Source organism: Orycteropus afer, unplaced genomic scaffold, assembly GCF_000298275.1.
Source record: "Orycteropus afer afer isolate SDZICR_OR568_19922 unplaced genomic scaffold, OryAfe1.0 scaffold00034, whole genome shotgun sequence".
NCBI lineage: Eukaryota > Metazoa > Chordata > Mammalia > Tubulidentata > Orycteropodidae > Orycteropus > Orycteropus afer.
The window spans coordinates 785,262-805,914 of record NW_006921621.1 but is presented as its reverse complement, the minus strand read 5'-3'; the positions used below and the strand labels follow the sequence as shown (position 1 = coordinate 805,914).

Here is a 20,653-nt window from a genome sequence, read left to right as displayed (position 1 = left end):
TTCAAGCATGGATGTGTGATATTGAAGGACTCTATGGGCAAAATATTGAATGATGTGGGCAGTATCAAAAAAAAGAAGAGGGAGGAAATACAGTCACTGTACCAAGAAGAACTGGTCAACATACAACCACTTCAGAAGGCAGCATATGATCAAGAACTGGTGGTACTGAATGAAGAAGTCCAAGATGCACTGAAGGAATTAGCAAAAATAAAAAACAAGGCTCCATGAGTAGTTGGACTTGTGGGCTTGGGACCATGGTCACAGGGGACATCAAACTCAACTGGTGTAACATACTACACAGAAACATTGTTCCACATCCTACTTTGGTGAGTAGCGACTAGGATCTTAAAAGCTTGCAACTGGCCATCTAGATGCAACAATGGGTCTCTCCTCATCCAGAGCAAAGAAGAATAAAGAAAACCAAAGATGCATGGAAACAATTAGTCCAAGGGACACCATGGGATCCTCACCTATATGACTATGTATGAAACCAGAAGAAGTAAATGGTGCCCAGCTACCACTGTCAACCACTTGGAGGGGGATCTATGTAGGAGATCCTGGATAGAGTGAGAGAATGATGTGGAACAAAACTCAAAATCACTTGGGGGGGAAAAAAAAGGGACCAGATTTGCTAGTGTGATAGAGCCTGGAGGAACCACTGTGACTATGGCTCCTTGCTGCCTTTCAGGTCTGGAATTGAACCCACTCCTGTGGCTTCCACCAAACAAAGGACAGGCATAGGAGCTGAACATTTACATTAGATAGATACACTCCCTGGAGAGAACAATCATAGGAGAATAGAAGAGCTGTGTATGCATAGGATAGGGAGACAGCTCGAGGGGCAAGAGTGCATGGGAAGGAAGGACATAGGAAAGAGGTAACTATGGGGAGTTAGTGGGAAGGGAGCTGTTGCATTGTGGGAAATTGCAGTCAATGTCATGAGACAAAGTGTATGTGAGCTGCTGTATGGAAAATGAATTTGCTCTGTAAACTTTCACTCAAATCACAATTAAAAAAACCAAACAAACAAGGCTTTAGGAATTGATAGACTACCCACTGAGATGTTTCAACAAAGGGATACAATGCTGGGAGTACATACTCATTTATGCCAATACATATGGAAAACAGCTACTTGGCCAACCAGTCTCTTCCAAGAGATCCATATTTGTGCCCATTCCAAAGAAGGGTGATCCAACAAAATGTGGAAATTATTGAACAGTATCATTAATATCACACACAGGTAAAATTCAATTCAAAATAATTTTGAAAATAATTTTAAACAGTTGAGGCAGTACACAGACAGTGAACTGCCAGGAATTCAAGCTGAATCCAGAAGAGGATATAGAATGAGGGACATCATTGTTGATGTCAGATGGATCTTGGCTGAAAGCAAAGGATACCAGAGAGGTGTTTACCTGTGTTTTATTGACTATGCAATGGCAGTTGTCTGGGTGTATCATAACAAATTTTGGATATAAATGTGAAGAATGGGAATTCCAGAACACTTAATTGTGCTCATGACAAACCTGTACAGAGACCAAGAGGCAGTCATTCAAACAGAACAATGGGATACTATATGGTTTAAAATCATGGTTGCATCCTTTCACTGTACTTAAATCTATATGCTGAGCAAATAATCCAAGAAGCTGGACTATATGAAGAAGAACACAGCTTTACGATTAGAGGAAGATGCAAAAATCCTCACTACTGGACCAACAAACAATATCACAATAAATGGAGAAAAGACTGAAGTTGTCAGTCAAAGATTTCATTTTACTTGGATGCAGATCAACACCCATGGAAGCAGTAGTCAAGACATCAAATGACATATTGCACTGGGCATATCTGCTGCAAGACTTCTTCAAAGGGTCAAAGAGTAAAGATGTCACTTTGAAGACTAACGTGGGCCTGATCCAAACCACAGTCTTTTCAATGACCTCATATGCATGTGAAAGGTAGACAATGAATAAAGAAGACCCAGAAGAATTGATGCATTTGAATTATAGTTTTGGTGAAGAATAATGAATATACCATATACTGCCAGAAGAACAAACAAAGCTGACTTGGAAGAAATACAGCAGAAATGCTCCTTAGAATCAAGCATGGCTAGACTTCGTTTCTCATACTTTGGTCATGTTATCAGGAGGGACTATGCCTGGAGAAGATCATACTTGGTAAAGTAGAGGGTCAGTGAAAAAGGAGAAGACCCTCTATGAGATGAATTCACACCGTAGCTGCAACAATGATCTCAACAAGCATAGCAGCAATTTGTGAGGATGATACAGCACTGGGCAGTGTTTCCTTCTATTGTACACAGGGTAGCTATGAGTTGAAATAGACTTTATGGCACCTAACAACAACTCCAAGAGCAACCAAGGGATCATTTTTGTAAGGGTTTTTCCAAGTAACCAAGAAATAGGCAGTATAATACAATACCATTTGTGCTTTCTCCTTCCTTGGAGTAAAGCAAACTTTAATTAGGGCAGGAATATGTGAAAAGCTGTAATTATAGCTTTGCTAAAAGCTTTCTTCTTTCTTTATGAGACAAATTAAATAACCAATGGTGGTTTCTTACATATTTTCATTTAAAGAAGAAAATTTAGGCCAGTACCACAGCTGGATCTGGATGATGTAGTTCATGGAATCATTCCTAAAGGGGAGAGCTGACTTTTGCCATCTAACACCACATTTAACCACAAATGAAGTAAAACATTTAACATAATAAAACATATCCATGGTGCTTTCTGAAATACAACCAAAGTATCTCAGGAAATAAAGTCATTTGAAACACTTAAAGAATATACAGAAAAACATCCTATTAGGTGGGCTTTGAGTCCATGGCTGGTGCAATGGTTGACATGCTCAGCTGCCAACCTAAAGGTTGCAGAAGCACCACAGAAGAAACGCTGATTTTCTCGAAAAAACCATCCACTGAAAACCTTATGAAGCACAGTTCTTCTCTGACACAGGAAGTGGTCATGAGTCAGAATCAGCTTGACAGCAACTGATGGTAGATGGCCCTTTATTGGTTTCTCCACTCTAATATCCCAAGATGTTAGAGCAACAGATAACCTTCAAACCATCAAAGACAAGCCAATTGCAGAAGGGGCTGGCTGCTTTTAATGATAAGAGCTTGATGAGTTGTGTGGTTATTACACCCAAACAAAAATGTAGTGAAAGATAATGAAAATAGACACTATCCATACTTGAATCCAACTAACTGTATCACAAGACTCCAGGCACTTCCTAAGCAACACTACCAAAATTGCATGAACTGACATACTTTTCACAGGTCCAATTGTTTCTCTATCAATCCCCCGTGAGTACAGATCCGGACAAGGTAATGTTTTCAAATGATGAAATGGAGACCAAGAAGTGACATTAGTGACCAAAAGTCACACAGTTTCTTGGCAGCACCACTGGGACTGGCACATAGGAATCCTGACTCTGAGTCCAAATGCAATCTTACATAGCAGTTCCAACTTCCTTTGACCTTCTTTTGTCTTTTCTGAATCTTTAGTAAGAACATGAGATAAGAACAAGAGATATTCTATCCATGAAGAATTCTGTGGAAAAGTAGACATTTAGCTACATCTTTATCTTCAGCAGATGTCTAGTTTACAATTAATTAACCACCCCCCTCCCCCAAAAAAGAAAGAAAGCCAAAACTCACTGCCGACGAGTCGGATCCGATTCACAGTGACGCCTCCTTGGGTTTCCAAGGCAGTATCACTATGGAAGTAGATTGCCTAACCTTTCTTCTAAGGAGTGGCTGGTGGGTTTGAACTGCCAGCCTTCTGGTTAGCAGTCAAATGTGACCCCAAAATTAAAAGCACCTATTTCTTCAAGGGTTGAGCTAGCCAATCCTGGTAGCGTCATTATGGAATAGTCAGATCAAAGCATACGGTTTTGAATTTGAAATCTTTCATGTCTAGAGTATAGGATGCCCATTAAGATAATTTCACGCCTGTGACCTCCAAAAGTGTTTCTTTTTTCTCTTTATGACCAGAACACCCTTGCATTACAACTGAATGTAGTACTCTTGGTTTAGTTAGTCATAAGGACAGGTTCTGTATACTTCAGAAGTCTTTGGAACAAAGCACAAAGAAACAGCTTGTCCTCAGCCCAACCTGAAACAGGTATGTGTGGCATTTTTCCTGAACCCTAGGCTCTGCCCACTTATGCTGGCAGTCTTTTTCTCTCACTTCCAGGCTTCCTGGGAGGTGGTTTCTTGTAGGTTACTCCCACAACCAAAACCCATTGCCCAGAGTCAATTCAAAGTCATAATGACCCTATAGAACAGAGCAGAACTGCCCTATAAAGCGTTCAAGGCTATAAATCTTTATGAAAGCAGACTGTCTCATCTTTCTCCTGCAAAGAAGCTGGTGGGTTCGAACCACTGATCTTTGGTTAACAGCTGAATGCTTAACCACTTCATCACCAGAACTCCTTGCTCCCGTATACTTAACGAGAAATGTTCATTTTATATGTCACAGGGGTGTTTGTGGCTAGGGAGAAAAAAACTTCAAGTTTAAGTCTTTGCAATTGAGGTGGTACTGCACAATGGTTAGGATCACAGACTTGAATTCTGGCTCCACTCTGGAATTTTTCCTTCTGTAGGAGGGAAGTAATAATACATCTAATTTGTAGGCATGTACAAGGTAGACTCTATATGCCTATGATAAGGTTGTGTGTCAACCTGCCTGGGCTGTGGTTTTCAGTGGCTTGGCAACTAGGTGTAGTTATTCCCCATAATGAGACTGTAATCACCTCTAGGGTGGAATCTACTGTGAGCAACTGATCAGTTGAAGGGGAGTTGCCTTCGAGGTGTGGCCTGCTTCCAGAATACATGAGGCTTTGGTAGCGGTCTCTAACTTTTTGACACATTTTGGATCCTGCATTTGGCTGAGTCTTCATCTCCAGTTCCTAGATTTGAATTAGTAGTCTGCCTTACTGCTTGCTGATCTTGAGATTGTTCCTGGACTTGAACCAGTGGCCTGCCGATCTTGGGATTGTGCCATTTTACCAGGTTTTGTCAATCTCAGCAGCCAGCAGCTGCATGCGTCAAAAGAAGCCTCTAACTTGCTCCAGTGGGCCTGGAACAAAAAGGTAGAGCTCAAGTCCAAGGTTGAGGAGCTTTCTCCTAGTCTCTAGAGCTGGCACTGTGAACTCAGACTTTTAACTTCCTAAACTCTAACAGAATAAATTCCTGTTTGTTAAAGCCGTGTACTTGTGGTATGTCTGTTATAGCAGCACTAGAAAACCAAAATAGTAACTTTGCTATCATTGCAAACAAATGTTCAGTATTTCTGATTCTAATGCTTAAAGGCCATTGACTAGGCCTGAAGTGATGACCCTACAACTGCATAAGGAAGCTCCTACCAGAGCATCCTTGTATGATTTAAAGAAAGGTTTCCAGCCTACCTACTGACTCTCACTGTGCAGAGTAAGTGATTTTCTTGAGAATTTGTACAATGACATGCTCCTTCGTACACCAACTGTAAAACGCAGTTACAAAAGATTTCCAGTCAGTTTAGAGGTCAACTTAGCCTTAGACCAACTCTAGCCTTCCTCTCTACTGAAAAGCATTCCTTTCTCCTCCCCAGGGATGAGAAGGTATCTGGGCTGCATCCTTCTCTCCATTTTCCCTGCTGTAAATCATTCTTAGGGCAGTGTCAGATAAACTGAGGGGCAAGTCACTGAGCAGGGTATTCCACTCCCAGAGTGAAAGGAGGCTTTTTCCTAAGCAAGGAATTGTAGTTGAAGGGAACTGAGTATAAGAAGTATTTTAGCAAATGCTTAGTAAGTATTAATCTCTCCAGACATTTCACCTTCTTTGTAATTCTCCTAAATGGGGAAAAGCAGACTCGTATGTATCTTTTTCAAACTATCTTGATAAACAAAACAATTTTTTAAATAAAATTCAATAATCGATTGCCAAATCTTTTAAGTGTTTTTCCAAATCTTATTTTCTCACAGTAACATATCTATTTTAGGAAAGCCTAAAGAGAAAGAAAAACAAGATACATTAGAATATAATGTTTCCAAAGCAACTGCTCTGTGGTTCTACCAGAAGACTTTCAAAGCCAGAGCCTAGGGAGGAACTGCCTGCCAGGTGCCCTGAGAGATGTTTTAACAGACCCACAATTACTGAGAGGTCAGAAAGGACAAGCAAAACATCCATCCCATCAAATGCGCAACTCTTTCATCTTTCTGATAAAGCAGCATCAGAAATCTTCCAAAAAGTCAGAGAAAAGAAAATACTGACTTCTGTTCAGGCAACAGGGCAAACTGAACAAAAGATAATAACCTCCCCTACTATAAACAGACACACAGAACTGCTACATAAAGCACACCAAAAAATGTCCAATACCACTGATATCATAATATAAGCTGAGGTTTTTCAGTCTTCAGAAAAGAGGAAGTTAGCTTATATTCAAGTCCTTCCAAAGTCTTTTATTTGGGAAAGATACATTTACCTAAAATGACCCCAGCAATACTAGTTTGTGATGCTTACATAGGACACCTGACAAAACTGCTTTGTCTGCGTGTTTTAGGAGGGAAGAAATTTGATATATATAAACTTCTTAATCCTAGAGGAATGAACTCATAGATGTAGCTGTAAGCAAACTTTTAAAAGAATACTTTAAAAAAGCAACACAACAAATGATTAAGTCTGGAGACCACTGTTATATACCTACATCATAGATGGGGGATGGGGTGGAAAATCAATGCTTCCTTGTTATGGAATGAAAAAAGAGCATGCAGTAACAGGAAGCATCCAAAGTGAACCTTTATAAATAAAAAATATACAGTGATTTAAAATTGAAAACTCAATGAATAGGTTAAACAAATTAGGCATAATTAAAGAAAGTATGAGTGAATTAGAAGAATGCAGCAAAGATTAACAGAGGTAAAGATGTAGAAAATATGAAAGGATACATAAAGGATAGATTGAGAATATCCAACACAGATGTAATAGGAGCTCCAGAAGGGGAATGAGGAGAAGGGGTGCAAGGCTACATTCAAGGAAACATGCCTGAGTAACTTTCTTGAAGACTAAAGGCACACAAGTCTTGCCTGACAGATAAAAACAAATCTCTAACCAAAGCACCTGGGGGACAGCTGAGTTTTGAATAAGATTAAATACCAGGAAAGAAAAAGATTACTTAAAAATGAACAAAACTGGGACAGAGAGGAGACTTCTCAATAATCGAAGACATGAGATAACAGAGTAAATCTGCAAAGTGCTGGAGAGAGTAACACTTTAGGGTTTGGTGTGCTGCTAGAGTATTATTCAACTATAAAAGCAAATAAAACAATACTCAGATCTAAGAGCTTACTCCTCACAGAAAGAACCTGTTTAGAAGAAGAAAACTGTACCTCAAAGGAAAAGAATGGAGTTTCCAGTTCCATAATGAAGAAAGAAAATCAGTAAGCTCTGATTGAAATAATCATAAGTATTTAGGAGCTTTAAGAAATAGTGAAACTAACCTACAGATTGGGAAAAAATATTCAGCAATGACATATCTGACAAGGGATTATCTCTAGAATTTATAGAAAACTTCAACACCTCAATAATAAAAAGACAAACAATCTAATTAAAAAATGGGCAGAGAAGACATGAATAGACACTTCACCAAGGAGAATATTCAGGTGGTCAACAAACATATGAAGAAATCCTCACAATCATTAGCCATTAGAGAGATGCAAATCAAAACAACAATGAGATACCATCTTGCCCCAGCATGAGTAGCAAAGTTCAGCAAGACAGAAAATAACAAATGCTGGCCAGGATGTGGAGAGATTGGGACTCTCCTACACTGCTGGTGGGACTGTAAATTGATACAGCTACTGTGGAAAGCAGTATGGTGATTCCTTAAAAAGTGGGAATTAGAAATACCATTTAATCCAGTCATTCCATTACTAGGTGTATATCCTAAAGAAGTGAGAGCCAGGACAAGAACAGACATATGCACACCCACGTTCACTGCACCACTATTCACAATAGCCAAAAGATGGAAACAACCTAGGTGTCTATCAACTGAGGAATGGATAACCAAACTATTGTACACACATGCAATGGAATACTATGCAACCCTAAAGAATAATGTAGAATCTGCAGAACACTGCCTAACATGGATGAACTTGGAGGACACTATGCTGAGTGAAATAAGTCAATCACAGAAGGACAAATATTGTATTAGTCTGTTATTATAAAAAGTCAAAGAAAGGATTCTATATGGAAGGAAATTTTCTTTGTTGGTTAGCAGGGGTGGGAGTGGAGGGAAGGGAACACTGTTAGATAGGTAGAGACAAAGTACTTGGGTGAAGAGAAGGGCAATAAAAAAAAGTTAACTAAATGCTTGACAACAACATGAAGACTGGGGCGGGGGGAGGTCAGAGCTAAAATCTTCTAAGGCCCTTGCATTGTTCAGTAAAACAGAAACACTGATTCAATTTAAATCTTAAGTCAAGGATGTATGTTGAAAATTTATGGCTACCAGTAAGAGAGCAGAATTAGAATGAGTAACTTTCAAACCAGTAAAATAAAAAATAACAAACATAAAAATCTAACCCAAACTCATTGTTATTGAGTCAATTTCAACTCACAGAGACCCTATACGATAGAGAAGGAGGGTTTGGGTTTCCAAGGCTGTAAATCTTTACAGAAGCAGACTGCCTTATCTTTCTCCCGTGGAGTGGCTGATGGGTATGAACTGCTGACCTTTTGGTTAGCAGCTCAATGCTTTAACCACAGTGCTACTAGAGCTCCTTAAAAATCAAAGAGAAAACAGGAAAAGAAAAAAAACAGGAGGGACGAGAAAGCATATACATACACATAAAAAGGTGATAGAAATTACTCCAAAGTAATAATTATCATGCTAAATAAAATGGATTAAATTTGCCTTTTAAAAGACAAGCGACTGTTGGATTCAGCCATTGTATCCTAGGTGTATACCTGCCAAAAGAATACATCACGTTTGCTCTAGGAGACATGTCCAAAAACATTCAAAACACCACTGTTAATTAGAAACAATTTACATGCCTGTCCATAAAAAAATAATTTTAAAAGGTCATAGTAAATTCTAACAAAAATAATACAGAGCTGTTAATAAGTGAAATCTGTAAGATTCAGAATGGATTCTTCTCAATACGTAATGCTGCTTGAAAAACAGCTATTAGAAAAAGAATATAAATAGTACACCAATTATGTAAATTTTAAAAAACCTCTTAGAACATACTACGTATTATCATGGATATATGCATATATATTAAAAATATCCAAACAAATCCAGAGAAATTGGAAAGGGCTGCACTTTAGAGGCATTTTTTAATGTTCTACTTTTCAAACAATATCATACCACTTTATTTTCATATTTCAAGAAATCTCCTAAAGTGAATTTAAAATAAAAATTGCAAAAGGAAGAAAAGAGTAAGTTTTAGATGTATGCCAATCCACACCCATCTATCCAAATATCTATCAATCATTTTTAATTTAAATTACCTTCTAAATATTCTGAACATTTGAGAGAAAGAAAATTTCCTCACATTATCCAAGACATGCAGTTTTAACTGCAAGGGAATAAACACACAGAAATACTCAAAAAAATCTTATTTGTAATCTGTGATTTATCTTTGCTACAGAATGTAAACCCCACAGTTCTAGTAGTAGCTTTATTCCTATCCTAATACTCTGCATACAATTTGGTTGAGTAATCAGCGATAGTAAAAGGGAAGAAAAAAAGGTAAAAGTAATTTCAAACAGAGGCAGTCCCAGTCTTACAACGTGGTTCCTTTCCAGTGACTCTGTTGTAAGTTGGTTCAGAAAGAAGTCAAATATCTCATTTTTAAAAAAGTTTTCATTGTTATTGCCTTTTATTATCAGTATCTTTATAACTCCAATCTTGATTTGTCTTTGGGGGTTGGAAACATTACATCTGAGAATAATAACAGGAAATTATGTGCTACGACATTATATATGGTACAAATCACTATGATAAGATGTTAAAAAAAAAAAAAGGATGGCCGTTAAGTTTGCTTTATCATAACTAAAATATACTATAATTTGAGGACTACCTATATTGCCAAGGAACTCCAATGGCATGGTGCCTAAGGCATTTGAGTGCTAACCAGAAAGTTGATGGTTTAAACCCACCAGCTGTACCACAGAAGGAGATGGGGCAATCAACTTCTATAAAGATTTATCACCTTGGAAACCCAAAGGGGTTCACTGTGAGTCAGAATCGATTTGATGGCAATCTATACTGGCAATGATGGTACCTATACTGCCATCTAGGAGCTCTGGTATCATAGTGCCTAATGCATTTGATTACTAACCAGAAGGCTGGCAGTTCAAATCCATCAACCACTCCTCATAAGGAAGGTTGGGGAATCTACTTCCATAGTGATAACTGTCTCGGCAACCCAAGGAAGAGTTGCCTTGAATCGGATACGACTCGACAGCAGTGGGTTTTGGTTTTTTTTGGTTTATACCATCATCTGGTAAGCCAGTGATCTGTGTGTGGGGGTGTGGTGAGGGCACTTTAATGGAAAGGAATGTATCATATTCCTTGGGAGAGCAATGAGGTGAAAAGCTGAAAAAAGGAGTCAGTTCTCTCACTTGTTACTCTCATAGCTTCATGGAGTAATTGATCCTTAAGCAGAGTCCTCAAAAATGAGATGGAGATTGCCAAATGCAGATGGGCTTAGTCTGGGGAGAAGAGGTTTCTAAGGAATGGAAGAATGAAAGAGCCTGGCATCTGGGGGATTTGAGTAGAGCTGGGGAAATGGACAGGCTATGGAAGCTCAAATTCCCTGCCAGTTGCACTGCCTCCTCATGAGCAAACGCCTCAGCAGTAAAGTATTCCTGAGGTGTTCAATGGCATGTATACTGCCCAGCACCGACCCTGCTTCCCTGGAAGCTACTGATGAGTCCAAGCATCTGTGTATGAGACACACAGGCCGATCTTCCTTTTAGACTGTCAACTAATTAGATCCTTTCTTCTTAGGGTGGTAAGAGGTCAGAGCCACACGGTGTGAGAAGAACAGACACATCAAAATGATTCCACATCACGACAAAACCAACTGCCTGAGTGGGAGCACCAGGTTTAATACTCATAATGGAGGACTTAGAAGTGGCTTTGGTAGCTTGCTGGGTAGGCCGCGGGAGGCTTGTGTCTGGCCATATTATACACAGTAAAATGAGGAAAAGCTACAATTTGGCATCATGTAAACAGGGATTATGAATTTGGGGTCTGGGGGAAAGAAGGAAAGAGACATGAGGATAGTTTAATTAAACTAGGCAACACCTACTTAATAGGTAAAATCTAAAACACTTGTTCTAAAGTCCAGTACTTTCAAAGTAAAACATACATATGTTGTTGTTGTGAGGTGTCATCAAGTCTATTTCAACTCAAAGTGACCCCATGTGACATAGTAGAACTGCACCACAGGGCACACTTCAAATCAGGGAGGTATAGCCTTTTTCCTGGAAATAAACACTAAGTTAATGAGATAATCAGAAGTAATGCCACTTACTTTCTCACCTTTTAATTTTCTTTCTTCAAAATGCATAAACCATGAACAAACCTACATTCTTACAACGTTTTTAAACTCAGTTTCAGAGTTATGAAATTATAATTTATCTTCTTCTTCTAGTAATTTTAAAGTTTCAGTATCAACCCTTGCATTTCCTTTTTATCTCTTTCCATGACTTCTGTCTCTTTCTACTTGAAAGCTAATTTTGTCTTAGCCTACAATTTGACAAAGCAGCTGTGAATTCATGCCATATAACTAAGTAACTCAAAATACCAATGACTACTTATTTATTTAAATATTCTTTACAGATTCAATCATGGAGATAAGCAACAGGGTAAATACAGTCTAGGAATCATGGCCATGCCAATGGTGTGGCCACAGGCAAATGGCTCTAATACTTTAGGACATTTCTACACACTGAAGGATTGAGCTCCATGACCTCCTTAGGTCCTTCTGTTATAAAACTCCATGTCTTCCCTTCTGTGTTGTACTTTTCAATGGAATATAAACACTAAGTTAAAAAAAAAAAAAGGAAAAATCAGTAGCTAAAATGAAATTCAAAACTTGACCAAAGACATGTTATAATGATATTACTGATGATTTATGTAAGCATACCAAAAACCAAACCAAACTCACTGCCATCGAGTCAATTTGACTCACGGTGACCCTTCCTTGGGTTTCTGAGGTGGTATCTTTACAGAAGTGGATTGCCCAAACTTCCTTCCAAGGAGTGGCTGGTGGGTTTGAACCTCCAGCCTTCTGGTTAGCAGTCAAATGCTTTAGGCACTGCACCACCCAAAAATTAGATGTTAAGTATCCACTCACTTGGAGTTCTAGGGCTTATTCTTAACTCAGATATATCTGAGTTCTAGGTACATGTTTATAAAGTTGATTTCACTTAAAGAACTATAGCCTCCTTGCATACTTCCTCTCTACGTATTTTAAATTGTGGGTTTAAAATGTTATTTTCCTCCTCTGTATATTTCTTAAATTTCTATATTCAGTGCTCAGATAGTGTTCAAAATCTTCTACTAGTCTCACCAAGGTGTCAGAGGAAAATCCAACTTTCTATTACAGTGTGTTTTTAAAAAGTCACTCAGAAGCACATAGCAGTAATTTATGTGGAGATTTTCTTCCCAGTGAAGTATCTGTTTAAGAGAGGTGCAACTATGTAGTCAGTTACATAGCTTTATCTCTTGTGCCTGAGAAACATATAAGGTAAACACTTACATTCTATAAAATTTACTAATCTTAAATATTTTTTCCCTCTAGAACACTGCTATGTGTAATAATAACTCTATGATAAAGTTTTCTTAAGGAAATGGCTCTATTATTATCTATCAATTATGGGAAAGTATCTGAAAAAAACCTGACAGCTTGCTGCGGTTCTGTCCCATGAACACTGAAAGAGATCTGCACAGTGCTGGGCCCAGCAATCATTGCTGCGCACTTCCCCTGCCTCCAATCCTGCAATATCCATCTCTGAGGCTAATTAAACTGCCTTCATTCTAGAATAGGGCAAAAAAAAAAAAAGTAAAAAAGGAGCTGTGAATAGTTTATAGAATGACAAGTATCAAATAGCAATTCTTAACAGACAACATCTACCAACCCAGTTGCAAAATCTGTATCTTAGCTTATAATAATACATACATGGGAGAGTAATACACAGGACCCACTCCGATAGCTGAAACGCTTCTAACAGTCAAATACAGTGTTTTTCACCAGCTTATACACCCACATCCACTCATACACACAACCACAACATGGGGGAGACACCATCACAGCCTTAAGCTGATGAAGAATTCATTTTTTCCTCTAAACACTTATTATTATTATTATTTTTTTTTTAATTAGGATTTGGGTGAAGATTTACAGAGTAAATTCACTTTTCATACAGCAGTTCACATATACTTTGTCTCATGTCATTGACCAAAATTTACAATGCAGCAGCTCCCCTCCCACTTCCTCCCCATAGTTACCTCCTCCCAGTGTCCATCCCTTCATACTCTTCTGCACCCTGAGCTATCTCCCTGTGCATAAGCAGCCCTTCCTTCTCCCATGATTGTTCTCTCTAGGGCGTGTGTCTACTTGAGGTAAATGTTTAACTCACATGCCTGTACTTTGTTTGGCTGGAAACCACAGTTGTGGGTTCAACTCCAGACCTGAAGGGCAGCTAGGGGCCATAGTCTCAGTGGTTACACCAGGCTCTATTGGACCAGCAAACCTGGTCCCCACCTTCTTTTTTTTTTTGCCTCCAAATGATTTTGAGTTTTGTACCACATTGTTCTCCCTCTTTATGCAGGATCTCCTACATCCCTTCCAAGTGGATGACAGTGGTAGCTGGGCACCATCTAGTTCTTCTGGTCTCATAGTTGTATAGGCTGCAGATCGGATGGTGTACCAGTCGCTAGGACTGATTGTTTCCATTAATTTTGGTTTTCTTCTTTCTTCTTGACGAGGAGAGACCCGTTGTTGCATCTAGATGGCAGCTTCCTAGCTTTTAAGGTCCCAGTCGCTACTCGCCAAAGTAGTAGGTGGAACAATGTTTTGTATAGTATGTTATGCCAATTGAGCTTGATGTACCCTGCGACTATGGTCCCAAGCCCGCAGGATCAACTACTCGGTCCCTCTGGATAGCTGGCTGTGACCAAGTAATGACCATAACCTTGTCCCTTGTCAGCTCTACTATACACCTGGGAATTCTGATCATTCACATGAACTTATAGGCCCATTGTCTGCCAACCCTATATATGATCTTGGATACACTCTCCATTTAGACATACCTAATTGTTTAGCTTGTTCACCCATCTATCCGTCCCTATACCCATGTTTGCTTTCACTGACAACTCAGTACTGTATATGCAAAGGGGTTCATATTTGTTGTCTTTACTGCCCATGTAACTCTGTATGTCTTTCTCATCCTCAGTGCTGCCATATTGGTCACTCACATTTGGTACATTGCCCTTCTCTTCACCCAAATCAATATTTATCTCTATCTATCTAACAGCATTCCCTCCCCTCCCCTCCCACCCCTGGTAACCAACAAAGAAAATGTCCTCCAATATATAAACCTTTCCTTAACTTTTACAATAACGGACTAATACAATATTTGTCCTTTTGTGACTGACTTATTTCGCTCAGCATAATGTCCTCCAAGTTCATCCACGTTATGCGGTGTTTTGCAGATTCTACATTATTCTTTAGTGTTGCATAGTATTCCATTGTGTGAATGTACCAAAGTTTGGTTATCCATTAAACACTTATTTTTTTAACTTTTACTGTGATTTAGGTGAAAGTTTACAGAGAAAATTCATTTTCCATACAGCAACTCACATATACTGTGTCTCATTACATTTGACTACAATTTCCCGCAATGCAACAGCTCTCCTCCCACATCTTCCCCATAGTTACCACTTCCCTGTGTCCTTCCCTCCCCTGTACTCCTGCCCACCCCCAGCTGTCTTCCTGTGTATACACAGTCCTTCTATTCTCCCTTGATTGATCTCTCCAAGTAGTGTGTCTACCTCAGGCAAATGTTCAGCTCATATGCCTCTTTTGTTTGGCTGGAAGCCAGTAAGAGTGGGTTCAATTCCAGACCTGAAGGGCAGCTAGGGGCCACAGTCTCAGGGGTTTCACCAGGCTCTATCAGACCAGCAAACCTGGTCCCTTTTTTTTTTTTTATGATTCTGAGTTTTGTTCCACACTGTTCTCCCACTCCATCCAGGATCGCCTGTATAGATCCCCCTCTGAGTGGTTGACAGTGGTAGCTGGGCATCATCTAGTTCTTCTGGTCTCATGGTCGTATAGGCTGAGGATTGCATGGTGTACCAGTCCCTTGGACTAACTGTTTCCACGTGTCTTTGGTTGTCTTCATTCTTCTTTGCTCTGGACAAGGAGAGGCCTATTGCTGCATCTCAATGGCCGCTTGTAAACTTTTAAGATCCCAGTCGCTACTCACCAAAGTAGGGTGTGGAACAATGTTTTCATGTAGTACGTTATGGCAGTTGAGCTTGATGTCCCCCTGTGACCATGGTCCCAAGCCCACAGGTCCAACTACTTGCTCCCTCTGGGCACCTGGCTGTGGCCAAGAAGTGACTACAACCTTGTCCCTTGTCAGCTCTACCATGTACCCAGAAATTCTTACAGAACATACAAACACACTTGTATAAACATTAATTTTAAGATTCAAATTGATTTCTCACTTCCCTCTGTCTCCCACATCTTCTTCTATGATCCTCTTTGGAAAATTAAAGCCATACTAAGAGACAGTCTGGTTGGGTAATCTATTTCCATAGTGATACCGCCTAGGAAACCCAAGGAGGGGTCGCTGTGAGCCGGCAACTCAACAGCACACAACAACAACCAAAGACAGTCTAAACACTTAATAAAAGGGAGTGCTTGAAAATGCTTGCTTTATGTATGATTTAATTCTCCACCCCAGAGATTAAGCAAAAGGTCAGTGTTGTAAAGTTGTAGCCTTCTCCTAAAAATTTACACAAATTGTGCTTACCACTGGTGAACAGCCTTCCTCACCCTTTCAGTTTTAAGAGCTATATTATTTATACCTTGCACAACAGGGAACACAAGTGCTAATTCAGATTTGTCTTTCATTCTTCTTTAAGCTACCTTTGCCTTTGAGGTCATCAAATTTGATTTTCACCCTTCCAGTCATACAGAAGGAATTGGGCCTGAACGTACTCAGACTGACCATTCAAAACCTAAAAGCAGATCTTATGATCCACTCTTCTGAGCTTTTAAAAAATGACTTGTCAAATCTCAAGACTATTTACAGTTACCAGAGCAGTTCAGGGAGGCAAATGTAACCACAAACATACCAAACACAAGTACCACCCACTTCCTTCTCCCCCACCCATTCCCCCTACCTCCAAACAAGCATTAAGCACTTATTCAATGCTCAATAATAAAATGCTTACAGATTTGTTTTTCATGTTTCCTTCATTTTTCACCCTGTGTTTTTCTTGTGTAAAAGTGTATCTGAAAATATTTATTTCCAGTTTGGAATATAATACAAAACATAAATAACAGAAGAATCAATAGCAAAAGCTTCTTTTTATAGATATTCTTGAAGGCTTACTTGTATAAACAGCTCTGGCATTTTGGAAAATCAATTTTAAAACAGTCAAAATGCATTAAGGTACTTGCTCTTTCAGTTCTCTCCCCACCCCAACTGGCTGCCTTTTTTCATTTAAGAACACAATTAAGGACAGCATTATGTGCACATATAAGGGAAAGGACGCCCACGTTAATGTTTGTCCTACCTCACAGAACATATAGAGGGACAGCAACGTAAGTCCAAGGTTATACACCACTAAAATTCCCCGGCAGGAGAACGGCTGTCTATTCTTCATGTATTTGGGTCCCAGCCATACTATTAATAAGTATATGATAGAGCAGATAAAGGTAGGTATATAATTGTCCAGAAGAAACCATCCTTTTACTCTGGTATCTGAAAAGTAATAATAATAAATTAGTGATAAACAAGGCAGATATAAAAATAACCTCAACTTTTCAAACATTAAAATATTTTTCTAAATGTGATTTTCTAATAGTTAATCTAATATTAAGGTTCCCAAATTCAACGAAGCAAACAGAAGAGGAGGCATGGATTTTCAACACCTGTCATACAAGGTGAACCCCCTTAAAACAGGTTCTGAACAACAATGGTTTTGGTAAGAGAAATAATTAAAACCAAACCAAACAAAAACCTTCCAAAGAATTTTAAAGAAAACAAGAGGCTAACATTTCCACTAACTAGATGTATTAATCAGATTTGTTGAATTATGCATGGGGTGATGAAACCCGAGAAGTGGCAGTCTTTGAACTCTGAAGTTCTCCATCTCAGCCAAGTGTCATCAAATCTGCCCAGCAATGCGCAGACTCAGAGAAAACATGCCATTTAGCCAGATGGGTGACATTGTCACTGATTAGAAAGGCAGCATCTGCTATAAATACAATGGCTACAGTCAAAGGAACAATGATTTTTTTTTTTAAGTGTGAAGGTGAAGCAACAATGATTAGGGAATAGTGTCTGCAAGAAGCTGCCAATGTCAATCTGGCAGCCCTCTCTCTTACTGCTGCCATGGGCTCCACCAGACTGGGACATCCAACTCCCCTAGCTGTTGTCCCTCCCCTGTAAGACTCCCCCTGTAAGAGGAAGCTACCTCTGCTGCATGCTGCCCCTCTCTGCATCTTGCTGTGGTGACCTGCCAAAAGCCTGTAGCTCTTCAATCTTATCTTTTTTCCAAGACTCCCAACTTTGGAGCTCAGAGGTGAATTAAAGGATTCGCCTCCTGCATCTTTGAGAAGCAGCAGCCAGCTAGAGCAGTCTTTGCCCATTTTTCTGAGCCCCTGGCTGTACCACCTTGCTACTCTCTCTAGTACTTTGTCCCTTGCTCCCATAGGACAAGCACAGGTTAAATAAACCATACATCCACTTGGGGAACCAAGTCTTCCTTTCTTGCAGATATCCTAAACATTTCCAGTGTTTCTCTCAAGGCTTTATTCCCTTGGCTCCAGAAGGTGATGCTCCCCACCCCCCCACACACACTAGGTATTCTAGGGTGGTGAAGGGTGTTACTGTCAGTTCTCCTGAACTGGTGGTTCGTAGAAGTCCTTCAGGGAACTGGTTGGCCTCAGTGAACATAACAAGGGGATTCTTAAGGCCTTTGTTCTGTTCTTGGTCTAGTTGTGAAAATCAAGTTCTTATTCAGCTCCCAACACTAAACTGTTACATATTTTTGCCTGTGCATTCATATTATTACAAATGTGTATAATAAATACATACCAAAACTTCCCATTTCCTTACACTTAAATCTTTTTTTTTTTTTGCACCTTGCTTTTTTCATTTTATAACAGCTGTTCATCTTTCCATATCCACAAGTATCCATCCTCCTTCAACTCTGCCATGTATTTTCAGGGCTGCTGGTCTCAGTCTCATACTGTGAATTGTTATAGATCTAGTCAATCATGGTGATCCTAACCCCTCTCTCTGGTGACTAGTTCAAACATGGGCATGAACCACGGAAGGGATAACAGGTTATAAATGACTTTGGGGAACAGTTCTCACGTTCTTAAAACCATGCAAATGAACAGATTTCTTCCTCCTCCTATGGGTAAGCTGCCAGAGTGGCTGCAACTAACCATGGAAGATATAAGTACCTATTCTGAGGACAAAGATGCTGAGGATGGTAAAGAAAATGACAGGGTCCTTGTCAACAATGAAGAGCTCCTGAAATATCTTGAAGTAAAGCATCACTCTGATACAAGCACATGCACATTTATCTAACTCATTCTTTTTAGTGGTCATATACTAATTTATTAGGAGCTCTGGTAGCATAGTGCTTAAGGCACTTGACTGCTAACCAGAAGGCTGGTAGTTCAAACCCACCAGCCACTCCTCGGAAGGAAGGTTGGGCAATCTACTTCCGTAGTGATACTGTCTCAGAAACCCAAGGAGGGGTCGCTATGAGTCGGGTCTGACTTGATGGCATATAACAACAACAACAACAACACTAATTTATTAAACCTGTCCCATATTGACAGGCATCTAGATTATTTCCAATGTTGACAAACAATGCTATCATAAGAATCCTTAAACATATTTTTTCATGACCAAGGTTAGCTCTAGGATAAAATCTTAGGAGTGGAATAGAGGGGTCAAAGAGCATATTCATTTGAATTTCAATAGAAGGCACTACTGCCCTCCCAAAGAGGCTGGACCAATTTAGACTCTTCCCCTACATCCTCACTATTAGCTAAGATGGTATCAAATAGATTATTTAATTTCTGCCATACTAATAGATAAAGTGTCTTTTAAAAATTATGAGTGAAACTAAGAAAACTTCCTGTTTGTCATTTGTAGAATCTTTCTGGGACCCAAAATTTCCTCCTTTACAGATAAGACATTAACATTAAAAGAATATGCAGTCAATTTACTTTTCTTGGTAAAGTTCTTGGTATCTGGGATGAAGTTTTATCTTATCATAGAAAATAGTAGCATTTTCTAGAATTCCTTCCTGCAATATTTATAAGTAGCTATAAAAAGGGAGGAAAAAGGTAAGCAAAACAAAAAACCACCTTACCTCGGGGGCCTAGCAATGCCTTGAAATAGGTACTTAGTGATGCATCAAAATGTTCCATTTTAAAACCTATTAGGAAAAAAAAGACATTGATAAGTGTCTACTCAAAAAAAAATTTTTTATACAGTACTTCTTCATAAAAGAACAATACATTCTTTTTTTTTTTAATTTTTAAATTTTATTTTGATTTGGGTGAAGATTTACAGAGTAAATTCACTTTTCATACAGCAGTTCACATATACTTTGTTTCATGTCATTGACCAAAATTTACAATGCAACAGCTCCCCTCCCACTTCCTCCCCATAGTTACCTCTTTCCAGTGTCCATCCCTCCATACTCTCCTGCTGTCTCCCAAGAACAATACATTCTTTTCAAAGAATATGCTACAGGCAAGGCTAAGTTCCTCTAATGTTTAAAAAATAAAAATACAAACTTAAAAAACTCAGAAAAGTAACCTATTTGCTATCAAAAGCAAAGACAAAATTTTAAAAATATTAAAAGCAAAGATACAATCCCGTGAATTCACTTTATAATGAAGTGCCAGTTTCTCAATTCCATAAAAAAATCTTTCTGTGAAGCTGAAATCTCCGTGGGGAGAAGAGAAGAACTGGATGGAAAGGTGGCAGACGGGAGAAGGTTCTGTCTGGGCAACAAAGGAGACTTGACGTAAGAAGACAAAGAAAGGAAGAGCCATATCAGCTTCTTTTCACTATGAAAAGATGGTTTTTCTTTCCTTGTTACTTTTATCATTTATTTAAAATGCTTCATGTTCACAGTAAAAAAAAAAAAAAAAAAGTCAAATTCTAAAAATGGTTGGCGGGGGGGGGTAAAATCTCATCACTCCAACCACAATCCCTAAACCTCACCATCAGAAAGAACCTAATGTTAATATTTTGTAGATATACGTCCAGAGATTTTCCCTCTTTTGAACATGAAGGAGGTCATGAAAGTGATTTTACAATTATGGACTGGAACTCAATAGTGGAGGAGCATCAAGTCAATACAGAATTAAA

The 20,653-nt window shown here is 39.0% G+C and overlaps 1 protein-coding gene across 1 annotated transcript in view; it reads right to left on the bottom strand.

Moving 5' to 3' along the window:
- The window catches only part of ELOVL5 (ELOVL fatty acid elongase 5), a 42,098-nt gene extending 22,391 nt beyond the window's left edge, over positions 1-19,707 (bottom strand). The window contains exons 1-2 of the mRNA XM_007936137.2: positions 19,644-19,707; positions 16,821-17,008 (exon numbers count right to left, since the gene is read on the bottom strand). Of these exons, the coding sequence (XP_007934328.1) occupies positions 16,821-17,008; positions 19,644-19,701 (246 nt within the window). The 5' untranslated portion in view covers positions 19,702-19,707. The remainder of the gene's footprint in view (positions 1-16,820; positions 17,009-19,643) is intronic.
- Positions 19,708-20,653: the final 946 nt, after the last annotated feature.